Raw genomic sequence first — 17,321 nt, 5'->3', positions numbered from 1 at the left:
CGCTACCCATTTTTGTTTTCTGACTTGATTACCAGAGCTACTCTGTGTGAGTGCAATGACGTTCCCTCCAACCCTAAATATAAGTGTGGCAAAGCTTCAATTAGAAGGCGCCTGATAGGCCCAAGGCCTGAGGGAGAGACGATTCGCTGTGGCTCATCTGATACCAATGAGTTACACAGCAATAACATTGACCCTATTGACCATGAATCAATGACTACAATCGTTACAAGGCTTTTGCATACAAGGACATGAACACTTTCAGCTATTCCTGACTATTTCGGTAGTGTTATAAACACATTGTATAACAGAAGTGATGTTGGTAAGATCAGACAAACTGGGCTGAGGAAGATGGACCTGAATCCCCCATCACCACTGTAACCCATAGTTCACATCACAACTTTCAGCTCACTCCCACCACTTATTCCAACACAAGATCCCTGAACTTCCCATCCCAGACCTGCCAATGCTTTGGCCACGCCATTCTTCCGTCCACTTCTCTGCAATCATGTTCTCTGATTGACTAAAGGAGTTTTCAGTGTGCACAAAAGCCAATTGGCACGGGTTGGAGAAAATGCATCAGGATCCATTCATTGTGGCCGTCAGCAGCAGACTCTCACATGACCTTCCTCTGGCTAGCCGAGCTGAGGAGCACAAAGAGGCCTCAGTCTCCACTGCAGCAGCTGCTCTGGTCTGCTCTCCTCTGCTCTTCACACATCCATCCATCAGAGGGATTGACTGATGCAGAGGGCAGCAGTGTCTCCAGGACCACCACCACCACCAGAGAGACATCTGCAGGCTGAGGCACTGTGCCCCAGCACACAGCAGTGGGAATATGTACCGATAGACACTATGGCAATACAGTCTGGATCAAGAGCATTTACCGGATACAGTTCTATTGAAGTATTCTGTGATTCATATTCTGCTGAATATGTTTTATATAAGAATGCAATGCATAATCATGGACATTATGCATGACTATAATGGACAGCTTCTTGACAAGGTCACTCCCCTATAAACGTGTGCATTACTGCAGACCTAATCATTGAGTATTCCTCATGTCCAAATGAGTCACAGCACCTGTGCTCATAGAGCAGCATAAATGAATCACCATGAGAGTGAGTGAGTCATCTGAGTGAGTGACAGCGGGTTTGCAGAGGTTGAGGAAGGACCACTAGAATCTAGACCACTGGAACTGTTTACCTCACTCTAACACTCCAGTTCTGTAATGTGAAGGGTAGATGTGGGTCTTTGAGAGATAGATATTCTTTATGAGACTCTAGCTATGTGCCTGTGATGAGCTGGGATCCGAGAGCCAAAACAGTATGCTATGAAATACTTATTTCTATATGTGCAACTTATAGTATACTCTTCATTTATTTTTAATAAAAAAAATGTTATCCCTTTTTCTTGCCAATTTCGTGGGATCCAATTGGTAGTTACAGTCTTGTCCCATCGCTTGTTACAGTCTTGTCCAAAGGTGTTTTGTTGGTGCACACACTAACAACTTCAGAACTATAAAACAAAAGCTTTGTCCTTGGCTGTTGGAATAATCGATGTATTATTTTATCAAGTAACAGATCAAAGGTCCCCACAAACAATAGCCTTAATAATAACTTTTGATTTTGAATACCGGACCCAACCCCAGGAGCTTGTGGCATAACCGGACCCAACCCCAGGAGCTTGTGGCATAACCGGACCCAACCCCAGGAGCTTGTGGCATATAGGCCATCACTCACTGTGAGTGTAGGCCGTCATTGTCAATAAGAATTTGTTCCTGACTTGCCTAGTTAAATAAAGGTTAAAGAAAAAAAAGATCAGAGCAGACTGTCCATGAGACTGGATCTGGAGCGATCTGATTGGTGACACCTTTCACCTGCACACAGAGCAGCACAAGGGAACACAACACAGAGAGGAGTGGGGATGAATAGAAAACAGGAGAGAAAGAGACAGGTAAGAGAGAGGCTTGTGAAGAGAGGCAAGAAGTCATGGCTGAATAGAAGAGCTGGCAGGGTGGGTGCAGTGGGCGGTTAGGACCCCCCTCTTACCTTTGATAACAAGTGAGTGCGATACGAAGGGTGGGAGTGAGACAGCGAGGGCTCTAGTGTGTTAGAGATACGAGGAATCCTTCCATCCTCTTTCCTGTGGGGCACAGAGGAAAAGTCAGAGTCATTGACATTTATACATCATGACTTTATGTGGGTACGATTAGAGTCTTTTACAGTTGAAAAATCAGGTTAGGTTGTTTTTGAGGTGAAAATCTCTGGTAGAGATCACATACATGGTAGTGTGAATTCTGGCCATTATAGAGTTCCAAGTTTTGCCCTCACCACATTAGAGAGAGGAACATGCTAACACTGTGGATCATGTGACTGAGCTGAATGTCTTTCCATTCTCTCAACAGTAAATACTTGGGGTTAAACCAGACTTGTTTTTCTGCCTTGTTCCACTAGCCTACAGTACTGTTTCCTGAGCCTGTGAAGTGGTGAGGACAGGCTATAACTAGGGCTGTCAGGAGACTGGGATGTCTGAACCATTGAAAAAGAACTACTAAGTAATTCTAATTGTATTTTTTGAACAACACAGAGGGAAAAGGGCGGTTAAGATCTCCTACTCTCTCCCTCTGCCTGTGCACATTTTCTCTGGTGACAGGATCTTATTAGTATCCTGGCCAGAGCTGTATACTGAGTCAAAACATGTTACTTCACACAACGTCTCACAAAGCAGTCAACTGCTAGATTGACTGGCAGTCAGGCTTTTAACAGCCCATATAAAATCAATGAATGAGCCTCTCTGCATTCTGCACACAAACCTTGAGCAGAGGGCACCATTACTGAGCATTTAAGCTAGAAGCGCTCTATTAACTTTAGCTGTCTCTTCTTGAAAAGCATGTAGAAAAATGATTTCACCTTAAATTCCTATTTCTAACAACTCAAATAAGAATTTCCAACATTTATTTTTTGCATCTTGATGTTATTTGGTGCAATAACAAAGCTCTACCAGGCGGTTAAGCAGTTAGAAGGTCACACCAGCAATGCCATACTAGAATTGCAATTTTCATAGCATTTTTACTAATGTCAATAATATTACAAAAATTACTTCAGGTCTGCTTTAATGGCTTTTATAGGTTGGTAATCAATGTTAAATAAGAACTGATCTTATTATGGTAATTTTGTATGTCCAAATATTAATATTCAATTACATTGAAATTAATATGCTTTCAGGTGGTGTATAGTGCAATGTAGGGGTACGAATCTTTTAACGTTATAACGTTTTAACGAAATTGGGATCTTTAACGTTAATATTTTTTTCTTATTTTTTCACAAAATGTTAATGACAGTGAAACTGGCTCGCCTGCTTTTTCTCTTTGCTAATGATGTGTGTGTTCAGTCTTCGGTCTGTTGCGTATAGAATATCCTAGCCTATTCTTTGATGACAGGCCCTGCTTTACTGAAGTTGCGAGACATTGTAAGCCAAGAAATTATGAAAAAAGCATTCCATTGCAAGATTGCCAGAAGATATGCCTACTGCACGGTTCTGAATCCAACTGCCTGGTGGCTGACATGCTTATAGTGTGTCCCTCTCCTCTCTCCGTCCCTCACTAGCTCCCTATGAAAGATGTGAGTGCTTTTGTTCTCAGAAGTACTAATCAGTCTCCTCCGTTCCAAAAATACTGAATCTTAGGAGTCGATTCTTAGCGGAAGACACGTTATTTTTCGACTAAATATCTTGGTAAGTCAGGGTATTTAACAAACTTTAAAGTACGTTTTTAGGAGAGAGTGCAGGCAGCTCAAGATTATTTGCTTGACTTCTGGTTGCCTAGTGATGGATGTTAGTCCTGCTTCAGAAGCGGCATTCCTTTTCAGAAAAGTAAAATGCCAGTTCCGTGGCACTTCGAAACTACGGTATATTCGGAAAGTATTCAGACCCCTTGACTTTTTCCACGTTTTGGTACGTTACAGCCTTATTCTAAAATGTATTACATTGTTTTTTCCCCCCTCATCAATGTACACACAATACCCCAAAATGACAATGAAAAAAATGTTTTTTAGAAATGTTTGCAAATATTTTAAAGATAAAAAACAGAAGTATTACATAAGTATTCAGACCCTTTGCTATGAGGCTTGAAATTGAGCTCAGGTGCATCCTGTTTCCATTGATCATCCTTGAGATGTTTTTACAACTTGATTGGAATCCACCTGACAACCCTCTTGGAGTTTGACAAAAGGCACCTAAAGGACTCTGACCATGAGAAACAAGATTCGCTGGTCTGATGAAACCAAGATTGAAGTCTTCGGACTGAATGTCATGTATCACGTATGGAGGAAACCTGGCACCATCCCTATGGTGAAGCCTGGTGGCGGCAGCATCATGCTGTGGGGATGTTTTTCAGTGGCAGGGACTGGGAGACTAGTCAGGATCGAGGGAAAGAAAAACGGAGCAAAGTACAGAGAGATCTTTGATGAAAACCTGCTCCAGAGCTCTCAGGACCTCAGACTGAGGGCGAAGGTTCACCTTCTAACAGGACAACGACACTAAGCACACAGCCAACACAATGCAAGAGTGGCTTCGGGACAAGTCTCCCACATGTGCAGACTACATGGTGAGATAAAATATGACAAAGAGCAGCTTTTAATTACTATTATAGGCATTGTTTTACAGGCAACCTTAAGTCTGAATATTGATTAATTGACCCCATGGGTAATGAAATGTGATCAAACCAATTTATGTTGCCCAATATAGTGTGTTGTCAAAAATTGTATCATATTTTTCCCCATACCAACCACCTGGTTGAACACTTTAAAAAAATGTAAAAAGGCTAAAAAGCAATTTAACTATTTCTTTTCATATTCCTACTCTTCAAGGTCTCTACTAACAGAAATTATGCTAAATTAATCCCTCGCCAACTGAATTCATGCCATTTAGCTCATATCTTCGGTGACTGAGATCTTACAGCCCTCTGAGTGGGCAAAGTTAGAGTGCCACAACACTGAGCTACAACAACCCAAAAGGATACAAATTATATACATTGATGCAGGAGTGCTGGGGGAGTTGACGAATCAAGTTCAAGTGAAGATTCTTTTCATATCCACTTCTAAATCCATTGTCAAAACATGCTCTACCAGCCGGTTGAGAACATCGTTAAAGGGTTAAGGAATAAGGATTGTCACAACAACTAATCTCTGGTTGGCATGGGAAGGTGAGCTGCTAATATATAAATCCCCCCACTTACACACACACACACACACACACACACACACACACACACACACACACACACACACACACACACACACACACACACACACACACACACACACACACACACACACACACACACACACACACACATTTCCATCACATGGCACAGGTGGTGGTTTGGAGGTTCAATAAGCCAATTTACCAACCGGTCTTGTTTCTCAGAAATACTTTATCTGCAAATTGCAGCTCTACTCTGAAGGTTTCCCTGCCCATTAACCCTGCTGCATCCCTCAGTGCACACCACTGAACATCACTGACAATACACTGTTGACCTGGAGCAGAGGTGTGTGAATACATTTCTTAATCTCCTCTATAGCCTTTAGCTACGCCCACTTTTGGCAGCACTTCCACATTCCGATTAGCCAGTCAGCTATTTTCCGGTGTCACAGGAAGTAGGCAATCTACTTGTCTGTCACAAAGTTGTTCTACACTCGATGCATATTATCAAAATGTGATGTCAGGTTTGAAGATGTAATTACTATTTAGCTAAAGTTATTGAACACAACAATAACATGTTAGCCGCCAGAGTGAATTAATTCATTGGACAGCTCAAATCCATTAGTTAGCGATTGTTAGCTAGCTAGTGAATTAGCTTTAGCCATTCATGTTATTTTGCTAGCTAGCTAGCTATTAAACTACTGTAGATTCTTTTTTTGTATCTAGCTAGTTATAGCTGATTTAGAAACTGTGGCTGAAGTCTCTACTCGAGTAACATGCTAACTAGCTTTTTTTTGGCTAGAATGGCTAACATTAGCTTGGTCTTGTCTAGGAATCAAGATGAGGGAAATATGCAAGATGGGATGTGTACAGCGAGAGAGGATAGGCGAAGCGAGAGGGAGAAACTGTGCACAAAATCTTCTTCTCCAGCAGGTGGCGTTTGTTTAGTTAAAAAAAAGGTTTTGTATGGAGGTCAATGATAGAGTGTCGAACTTGGTCAACAAAAATGTGTATGGCTTATTTGCGAATAGAAGTTTCGTAATGCTGAGGTTGTTACAAGTGTCCGGATATAAGTAGGACGTGACATCCCGGCAACTTTAAGAAAAAACACATTCAATCGGAGTTGTTTCTCTTGTTCACATGCGTATCTGCCCTCTCATTGGCTAGAATGGTCCCACCTGCCTTGCTTCTTCCTGACTGCCTTGCTATTTTAATTGTATGAGGCCACTTGAGTATCTGGTCAATATAATGGATAATCTGTGGTACAGCTATCTGTGGTGTGCCAAGACGACATGAGAGCAAGCTTCTGCAAAGATCAGAAGGTTAGGTGCGACCTTGGTAGATTTCAATGCATCTTTTTGATTGGCTTTCTAAATGAACTGCTTTTTTATGCAACGTGTTTGCTAGATACATTATGATATAGCTAGCTAGCTGTGGTTCTCAGTATGCTGATTCATACTAAAGACTAAAAATGGGACCTGGTGCGTCTCTGCTTGGCACTCAGCATTAAGAAGATAGACTAGTGTCCTGTCCAAGGGGTGTACTTGTACATCAAGCTGCCTCACGCTACAGAAACAGGAGTAGATCCTATGAGCCGTTCCGGCTCGCACAAGCTAATGCAACCCTTTCCTTTATGTCTTTCCTTGATACCATTCACACCTCTGCCCAACATGGGCACGATGGATAAATAATTTTCAGTCTGACGAACTGTAGGCTACTGATTAACAACAGGTAGCCTACAGCCTATGCGCCCTGTCCACTCTGGCCCGGGAAAACAAAGCCGTTACGTCACGCATTTAGCTATATAAACCCATTGATTTGCGTTTGCGTCGGTACAAATTGTGAATGTGATCAATTTGACTTTGTAGCCAAGCTTCGGCTGGTTAGGCTACCTAGATCTTTTCATTCCAAATTATTGACTGAAATTAATTTATCAACATAGTGATGACATAGACAATGTGAATAACTTTTTAATTATAGGTGCATACTAGATGATGCAACCCCGCATAAAGCAAGCTCATCCCTATTTGTTCTCTATTGTCCAATTGCAGTTGTTATCTCTGTCCCTATTCATCCTCCCTAGGGTCCAGAAGATTTAAAAAATATAGTGACCCGATTAGAAAAACTCATAGCCCACTGTGAGTGTTTTACAGTTTTATGGTTGGAAAACTGTTCCATAGACATCTAAATGTACTTTCACTATTTACAGGAGTTCAGCTATCCAGAATACATCATTGTTCCAGTGCACCAGGGTAGAGAGAGGGGTGGGAACAGAGACATCTTCGCTCTACACCTTCACATTTCATAAAGTCAACCCATGTTTAGTTTATGCATCATTAAATATCATCCTGTAAAATAAAGTTAATTGTATACTCTGTTTTCTTTAACATCACATTAGTAAATGTTGCACTAGATAATGCCAATCAATCGTATAATGGATTCAATCACCACTTGATGAAAATGTATGCTTATCTCTTTTGGTTTTATTGGCATACTTGCTGTAGTCTGATCTTTTTGGGATAGAATATGATCTACTAATGTCTAGGCCATTTCATTCATTGCCAAAATTAGCAGGCAGGGAAGAAACTTGCCAGAAGTGAACATGGGTAGTATAGTAGTAGTTGGCTAGAATGCATTGGTGATTCACTTTGTCCTATGTAAACAGAGGACATTCAAGAGATTTCATGAACAGTAGTTTTTATAACATAGGTTGACCCTATTACAGCAATAATGATGCTCTTTGTTTGCCTGCTTCTTTCATTTTGCCTCTAATGTATTGTCAGATGGCTGAAAGTGGTTGTCAGTTTCTATGTCACCCTAGGCAGGCCTAGACAGAAATGCTCCTTTACTGTAATTATTTCATAGATTCAATATGAAAACACAGTAGAAAGACAGAGGGCTCATGTCAAAAGCTTTTCTAAACCAGAAGCATGGCCGTCATAATACTGTCCCATTAAAAAGCAGGGCCTTGCTGGGCTTATGCCAACCAACAACAGCGCAACACGTTGGCATCAGGTATTAGTCTGGTTTAGATAGCGGCTGGGTAAAGCCCAGGCACTAATACACAGGGAGTCACTACAGGTACGGAGCGATTAGAAGGATCAGCCTGAAACCTGTCACCTCACCGCAGGAACACACAAAGCCTGCTTAATGGCTCTGATCATGTGTGTGTGTGTGTGCATGCGCGTGCCTGTCAATGGCAGCTTAAAAGCCACCTAACAATGCACACATACAGGGAGTGTATCATCATCATTTCACCAAGGGTGAGTTTTAACAGAGGGTGAGTTTGACAGAGATAAGAGATGATGGTCTCACAGTGTGACTGATGACAGCACCAATACTATCCTATATGTGTCACATCACAATACCCCAATTACCGGGACACCTACCATACGATGAATGTTCTAAAAAATACACTGATACACCAAGTCCAGATCAATGGTTTTGTGCACCTCTGAGTTAGCACTATGTAATCTAATCTAGTGACACTGGCCTAACTGACAGATTGGTGCTGGTGGTCATCCATGCGTGCCTCAGTTAACATACTCTAACGGAGGAGTGATTGGCAGACAGAGGGAATGTCCTGGTCCAGGGCTAATCTGGGGAACTGAAACAGAGAATGAGTCATGCAACCATTACATAATACAGCTGTCCAAAAATAGCCCCAGGCGAAGAGGACAAGAGGTCACCAACCTTCAATCACAACTGATTAAGATGCCACTACCATTAATGCTATGTGTGGGTGTTTGTTTGTGTGTCCCACACCGACCGTGGAAACTTCCAGTCAGGGAGAGCATTTTAAACCTGGACAGCCTTCCTCTTCACAGTACTGCTGGGTCATGGGCTAGGATAAGAAAATGCAAATTAGCTCGCTCTCCTCCCCTGGTGGGTGTGGACTACACCTGGAAATAGAAATGAACTGGACAGGTTTGCATATATTGCAACAAAATGGAACGACATGCATTTCTTTAGTCCCTGAGCTGCAGCGATAGAGTGAAAGAGAAAGAAAATCGCGAGAGAGTGAGAGAAAGAGAGAGAGAATCTGGAGGGTCCTTTGACCTTGAGAGAGAGGAGAGAGAGATAGAAAGAGAGTGAGAGAGGGAAAAGAAAGTGAGCGAGAACATGTTTGCGCCAAGACAATAGCTCAATATCCTCAGTCCAATGCTCCCAGTTGGGTATAATCCATACCAGTCATTCTGTATAAACATATCCTGCAGACCATTGACACGACTGCAATGTGGAGGGCAAATACTCACTGATTTTTGGTGCAACCAAGAGATGGATACCATGGTTCAAGATGCAGTAAAAATTAAATTTGATCTAGTGATTAACTTCAGCAGCAAAATCAAGTCTGTTGAGGAGTGCTTATATTATAAAGATTTATACCAACATGTACTTAATGAATGAGGTATCAAAGCATAATAGTAAAAGCATAATCAAGACACAGAGTATAAAACATTTACATCCAAAGGTATTGAATGTGTCACTGACACATTGTTATCTCATCTGGATTGCAAACGTAGCCTACAGACATAAAACCATGAATTCAAGCACTATCAGATTATTGGATCGTTATCATGTATACAACCACTATACTACGCCAACATGTTCAGTAATCCCCTGCCATCTTAAAGCTAACAACAGAGAGTTAATGTTGCTGTCTTCCTTTCCCTCTGCCCCACTCCACTGGTCATCTACCCACACACACATTATAGTTACCGGAGCTTATCCAGACAGTCCAGCCAGCCAGGACACAAACAGACAGGAGGCAATCAAATCAACTGCAGCAGCTAATGCACAATGAAAGCAGAGTTACTTACTCTAGGCATCAGTGTGTGAGCAGAGAGAGCAGAGAGCAGAGCGCAGAGGCAGGGTCCAGCATCGGATGAAGAAATCAGCTGAAGATCAGCACTGCTCTATGCAGCAGAACCTAGCCAGGAGACCATTGATGGAAAGTGCTGGAGACACCTATATTCTCTCCTTCTCGCTCTCTCCGTCTCTCACTTGCTCTTAGTTTCTCCCTCCCTCTTTTACTTACTCGCTTCACAGAGTGGTCTTTCGCTATTCTTCACCCCCAAATGTCTTCCCACTTTCTCTTTCCTTCTGTCATTCTATCTCTCTGTCTGACTCAGTCGTAGTGCTCTAACACCTGCTGTCAGAGCTCAGCCTCTCCTGTCAGATGATACTGTGGAAAGCTCCCCCTACCTTCCTCTCACACATATACTCCCTGTCTCTCTTTTTTCCTCTCCATCCCTCTCTCTCTCTCTCTCTCTCTCTTTCCTCACGCACTCACATGTACACACACACCACATGCACATATTCTCTCTCTTTCCCTCTCTCCCCCTCTCTCTCTCCTTTCTCTAACTATAACAAGGGAGACAGAGAAGCATGTCCATCCAAGCTGTTAGTTATTGGTTCACTTAGCATTCCTCTCACTGTGACTCCTCGATAAAAGGGCAATGTTCATATGAGTGACGAGAGTGCAGTGGGTGTATGGAGTGGCAGAGACTCATGATGTGAAGTTCTAACTCACTCACTCATCCCTGTTGCGCCAGCTGGCGCATAGGGCAGCAACAAAGCCACTCCATTTCTGTCTGTCTCTGGCCATCTTCTCCAGCTCTGCTGATGTTGTTGAAGCTCGATCTTGATTATTCTCTGCCACGTTGTCTTGGGCCTCCCACTCTTACATCTGCCCTCTATAGTCCAAAGGACAGCTATTCTTGGGATAGAGTCTGTACTCTTTCTCATGACGTGTCCAATCTAGCTCCGGCGGCATCTCTTGAGTATGGCATCCATGGCTTCCTGTTTAATTTGTCTAAGTATTTTTGATATTGTGTTTGGCCGGAAGATGTGCATGATTCTCCAGAGACAAGTTGTGTGAAAGATAGATTGTTTTTTTCAGGTCTGTTTCTGTTATTTTCCAGCATTCTGAACCATAAAGTAGAGTTGCAGTGCACAGCTCTGGTATATTTTGTGGTTTTATTTCTGCTGTATTGATCGGATTTCCAAAACTTCCTAAAAATTGCTCTTGCTGTATTGATTCTGGTGCAAATGTCTTTGCTGGTGCCTCCATTGTGACATATTGTGCTAACAAAGTAAGTAAAACTGCGGGTGAACTCCAGGTCCTGTTCCTTGATTTTGACTGCTTTTGCTGTGTTGATGTTGATGGATATGACCTTTGTCTTGCTGCAGTTGATAACCAGGCTGACTTGATAGCCAAAGGACTGGACTCTGTCAGTTTAGTCTTGTAGATGTTGGTGTGTGATAAAAGAGCCAGGTAATCTGCGAAGTCAAGGTCTTCTAGAGTAGAATACAAGGTCCATCGTTCTCCTCTTGCCTGATCTTCTGTTTGCCGCAAGAGTACAGCTGACAAAACACAACCTTGACAAACTCCAGACTTCACAGCAAAGCTCATGTCACTCGTTCCCACATTGCATGAAAAGTTGCTGTAGAACAGTTTTATGATGGTGAGGGTAGGGATCCATAAATTCTTAAGATCTTCCATAAACTTTTCCAGTGGATGCTGTCAAAAGCCTTCTGGAAGTCAAAAAAGTTGATGTAGAGTCTCCATTGCCACTCACTACATTGTTAAATGATGTTCCTGAGGGGCAAAGATTTGGTTTGTACAGCTCCTACCTCCCCTAAAACTAGCGTGTTTGTTCCTAAGCACTTTGTCTACAGAGCAAGACATCTGTTATACAATAATCTTGCAAAATATCTTGCTGGGAACAGATAACAGTGTGATGCCCCTCCAGTTGTTGCAATCGGATAGTGTGCCCTTCTTAGGTACCCTTGGTCCAATCTGAAGGTATCTTTCCCTTCATCCAGATGTTAGTGAAGAGTGTAAAAGGGATGTTTGCAGCCAATACCGAATCTATTTTGAACAGCTCTGCATTGAGGTTATCAGGATCTGGAGATTTCCCATTCTTTAGTGACTCTGTGTTTATCTCTAAATCTTCCGGAGCAGCTTCAGGTGTGTTAATTGGAGCCACAGGGGGTCCTCTATTGAGAACCTCTATGAAATGTTTTGTCCATTTTGCTTCCTGATCATTTTCTGTAGTCAGGAGATTGGCTGTCACCAATCACCAGGTTATTTGTGATGCAGAATGTTGCCAGTCTCTCACCGTTGTCATTCATCTCTCCACAGCCAAGCTTCCCCAGTGTTCTCTTGTAGTTGGTGTTGTAGGGGCCAACCTTTGCATTAAGGTCTACGATGACGAGGAGCAGGTCTTGAGCAGGTGTCTTCTCTACTTCAGATTGGAGGGTGTTATAGACAGGTCTTTTTCTTAAACTTTGTCATCGTTTGTGGGAGCATAACGTTGGATTATTGTTAGTTTGGTATGTTGTCCAATAAGTCTGGCTTGTATCATTCTGATGCTGATTGGTTTCCAATCCATTAGAGTTTTCTACCCCTTTCTGTAGGATGATGGCGACACCTTCACAATGTTGTCCGTCCTTCCGTGCAGAGTGTAGTACTGTTTCTCCAGTGCTGGTTCTCGTGGAACCAGAGATAGTTCACCTGGCTTCACTCACTCCCAGGATCTGTAGCTTGTATCTCCTAATTTTGTTGGTAACCTGTGCCAGCTTTCCGGATGGAAACATTGTTTGAACATTCCATAAGCCAACATCTTCACATCGCCAGTTTACCATAGGCTTTCACTGATGGCGGTCATACAAGTCAAGGACTCTGGGAGATCTTCGCATCCAGTTGTAGAATTGTCATTTGTTGCGGTAGCCCCATGCCCAACCGTCCACCATTTCTAAATTAGGGAGATTTTGGAGTTGATTTGTTAGTCCTCTCCCCCTAGCTTTTTGTCCTTCTGGTGATGGATTACAGTCTCATACCATGTGAGGCCAGAAGGCTTTGGGTCGTGTACAAGCTGCCCTGGCGTGTCAAGCCCAACCAACTCCTGCTGCTGTGTGGTGAAAGCCATAACTGAAAGCCAACAGAATGTTGGTTTGGTTTTAGCAGTTCATCCCAGCAGTGAGAGACCCAGCAGCAAAGTGCTAAGAGGAACATTATTTACCAGACAAGATATAGTATCAAATCACTCAGTTCCCATTATCTACCTCATCACTCTGACAGGCTCTTCACTAACTTTATAAAACCACTTCAGCTCAAATGATCCCATCCAGCCCGTGCTCCATTTGACTCTGTGGCTGACAGCTGACAGTCGCTCAAATACCTAAAACATCAAGCTTTGATAATAGATTCACATATTAAAATAGTCAAATAGGCAACGGACAAAGTCAGGTATCAGCCAATGATACTAATGAGAGTCTGTCTTTCATAGAGGACAATTAAGATCAAACACAGTCAAATGAATCTGTAAATAGCATCATCATTAAACCAATATGTTTACCAGGTCTAGAAACCTATCTCATCCCCCACTGAGCCAGACTGATGTCTCTTTCCACCTCCCCTATCAGTGCTTACCAGATGGGCTGCAACTTACAGAGGATAGTATCAGAGAAGCTCCCTCTCCTGGTTCCAAGGCCCATGCTGCCTGCTCCTGTCCTCTTGCTCTGAGGCATGTTCTCTGGCTGCTGCCTGCTGCAGCTCTACACTGGAGGAGGGTCCACCTGGAGCTGCCTGGACCACTGATGGATGCACATTGTTAGGGAAACCAAAGGCCATTGATGGAAAGAAGACATAGGGCTCTTTTCAATCAGATCCACTTTAGCCGACATCTGCATAGTGGTTGTTTTGGGGTGTCAGATGTGGAACTGCATTGAAGCTGTCAATCCACAAGCTGTTCTTGGCATTATAACTAAAGTGGACATTGCCATTGGCTGCATGGAGTCACATTAACAGAAATTCCATGCAGCCTTGTTTACAAGTTCAAACACTGGAATGTGAGAACTAATCTACAACCCGATTAGGATGATAGAAATCTTCATTATTTAATTTAATGATTTTTCAATTTGAGCCTAATTATTCTTATATATAGCCTACACTGTCTCGTTTTTAACTTCTAACACGAGTGGGGTGGGTGTGGCTTCGTGAAAATGATTGCAAGATCAGCTGCTCGGTTGATTTGACGGCTCAAATGCAGTCCTGACACCGGCAAAACATCCGCTATGCGGGTGTCTGCTATCAGCGGTTAATGCTTGATCTGATTGAATCTAGGCCTTAGTCCTGCGGTCCACACCAAGTTCAGAGTGTAGTCTCACAACTCAGTCCAGAACTCCCTAAAGCCCATCCAGAACACCCCTCTCAAAACTGTTTTTTAAAATTTGCTTTTAACAGCCGGTGGTTTCCCCGTCTCTCTCCCAGGTGAACTACTTTGGCACTCAAACAGGGAAGATCCTTTTACCTCAGATAACTTTTCCCCTCAGGAGACAATGACCAGACCAATTCTCAGGCAGCCTGGATGGGTTGATGAGGCACGTGGTGTGTGAGGCTAGACACATATCTCAATCTGGGCCTCTCAGATTTTGGCATGGCTGCAATAGGATTAGCAGGGGATCATTGTTTCCAAACAGAGGGAACGAGTGAGTCAAACCAGCTCATGGGGAGTCAATATCCCAAATCACTCTCATTGTCAGCCCAGGCAGGGATCCACAAAATGTATTTGAGGAATATTTAGAAAACGAATGTTCTTTGGACTGTGCTGCTAATTAAAGGAATGTACAATACCCCATTTGACTGGAGTTTAAACTGGAGATTACCCTCCCTCCCTCCCTCCCTCCCTCCCTCCCTTTCCCTCATCTATCAGTTTCTATTTTCATCCCTCTGGTCATGTTCTCCCTTTCCGTTCACTCCCTATCCCTTTGTCACTGTCTTTTCAGTCCCTGCAGTCATCTGTGGAGGCAGCTAGGCTAAACTCTACATTTACACATTGTCATACTGCAGATAATTCACTCCATGCTGAGAGACTAAGAATGACTATGTAGGAGGCACGGTCACACTTTATTTGGATAGTCCGGATAGTCCATCTGTAGAAGCTCTACAGATGGTCATATCAACAAACTATCTGTTGATAAACAACTGTTCACTAAGGTTAGGGTTAGATTTAGAACAAGTATGGGCAACTTTTATGGGGTTGAGGGCCACAAAAAATCTGAACTCATCATGAGAGGCTGTAGTGGCTTTCGGGTCAGCGTACCCACATCCATCCCCACACATGCAGTCAGAGCCGGCCCTAGCCTTTTAGTGTCCCCCTGCCAAAAAGTGTCCTTCCCTGCCTCACAATGGGATTTGATGAGTTGTAGCTTCCGTTGCTAGGGCTGTTGCTAGAACTTTCTAAATTCTGACCGGCCTACGTAATGAACTAAAGCATACGTTGCTATTCTGGTTGCTTGGCTTTATTTTACCTAGCAGTTTTAGTTCTATATCAACTCATAAGCGCTCGCTTAATCGCTCTCCAAGGACAGCGTTTTTGACGGCGACTACTTGCTGACTACCTACTGCTTCAGAAGACCCGAAAAGACTGGAAAGAGAACACTCTCTCTTTACCATATTTCGGTCTTTACATAAGAAAATATTGTTAAATAGGAATAAATAATTTAAGCTGTTTTTAGATTGACATTGCTAGCTACTGTACTTATTTACCTCAGTCTGCCTAGTCAGCCAGCTAGCCAGACAGTTGTATTTAACTAACGTTAGCTACACCGAGGGTTTCTCTTCATTTTTTACTATTTTCTACATTGTAGAATAATAGTGAAGACATCAAAACTATGAAATAACACATATGGAATCATGTAGTAAGATTTTTCAAAGTAGCCACCCTTTGCCTTGATAACAAATGTGCACTCTTGGCATATTCATTTACATTACATTACATTTAAGTCATTTAGCAGACGCTCTTATCCAGAGCGACTTACAAATTGGTGCATTCACCTTATATCCAGTGGAACAGCCACTTTACAATAGTGCATCTAAATCTTTTAAGGGGGGGGGGGGGGGGGGTTAGAAGGATTACTTTATCCTATCCTAGGTATTCCTTAAAGAGGTAGGGTTTCAGGTGTCTGATTGAGGTGGTGATTGACTCCGCTGACCTGACGTCGTGAGGGAGTTTGTTCCACCATTGGGGTGCCAGAGCAGCGAACAGTTTTGACTGGGCTGAGCGGGAACTGTACTTCCTCAGAGGTAGGGAGGCGAGCAGGCCAGAGGTGGATGAACGCAGTGCCCTTGTTTGGGTGTAGGGCCTGATCAGAGCCTGAAGGTACGGAGGTGCCGTTCCCCTCACAGCTCCGTAGGCAAGCACCATGGTCTTGTTGCGGATGCGAGCTTCAACTGGAAGCCAGTGGAGAGAGCGGAGGAGCGGGGTGACGTGAGAGAACTTGGGAAGGTTGAACACCAGACGGGCTGCGGCGTTCTGGATGAGTTGTAGGGGTTTAATGGCACAGGCAGGGAGCCCAGCCAACAGCGAGTTGCAGTAATCCAGACGGGAGATGACAAGTGCCTGGATTAGGACCTGCGCCGCTTCCTGTGTGAGGCAGGGTCGTACTCTGCGAATGTTGTAGAGCATGAACCTACAGGAACGGGCCACCGCCTTGATGTTAGTTGAGGACGACAGGGTGTTGTCCAGGATCACGCCAAGGTTCTTAGCGCTCTGGGAGGAGGACACAATGGAGTTGTCAACCGTGATGGCGAGATCATGGAACGGGCAGTCCTTCCCCGGGAGGAAGAGCAGCTCCGTCTTGGCGAGGTTCAGCTTGAGGTGGTGATCCGTCATTCTCAACCAGCTTCACCTGGAATGCTTTTCCAACAGTCTTGAAGGAGTTCCCACATATGCTGAGTACTTGTTGGCTGCTTTTCCTTCACTCTGCGGTCCAACTCACCCCAAACCATCATCTTAATTGGGTTGAGGTCGGGTGATTGTGGAGGCCAGATCATCTGATGCAGCACTCAATCATTCTCCTTCTTGATTATATAGCCCTTACACAGCCTGGATGTGTGTTGGGTCATTGTCCTGTTGAAAAACAAATTATAGTTCCACTAAGTGCAAACCAGATGGGATGGCATATCGCTACAGAATGCTGTGGTAGTCATGCTTGTTAAGTGTGCCTTTAATTCTAAATTAATCACTGACAGTGTTATCACACCTCCTTCTCTATGCTTCATGGTGGGAACCACACATGCAGAGATTATCCGTTCACCTACTCTGTGTCACACAAAG

General features: G+C 43.4%; 1 protein-coding gene across 13 annotated transcripts in view; it reads right to left on the bottom strand.

Moving 5' to 3' along the window:
• Positions 1–17,321, bottom strand: part of LOC129815136 (rap1 GTPase-activating protein 1-like) — a 178,727-nt gene that overhangs the window by 30,826 nt on the left and 130,580 nt on the right. For 10 of the 13 annotated variants that reach the window (XR_008753394.1, XM_055868554.1, XM_055868558.1 and 7 more), the window contains one exon: positions 2,046–2,139. Coding sequence is in view for 6 of the 13 variants with exons in the window: in XM_055868544.1 (XP_055724519.1) it covers positions 2,046–2,139 (94 nt within the window). In the remaining 7 variants the exon portion in view is untranslated. The other 3 variants (XM_055868555.1, XM_055868553.1, XM_055868556.1) reach the window with 3 other exon arrangements.

Source organism: Salvelinus fontinalis, chromosome 18 (assembly GCF_029448725.1).
Source record: "Salvelinus fontinalis isolate EN_2023a chromosome 18, ASM2944872v1, whole genome shotgun sequence".
Lineage (NCBI taxonomy): Eukaryota > Metazoa > Chordata > Actinopteri > Salmoniformes > Salmonidae > Salvelinus > Salvelinus fontinalis.
Note: the sequence above shows the minus strand (reverse complement) of the source record. Positions and strands in the feature narration are given on the sequence as shown.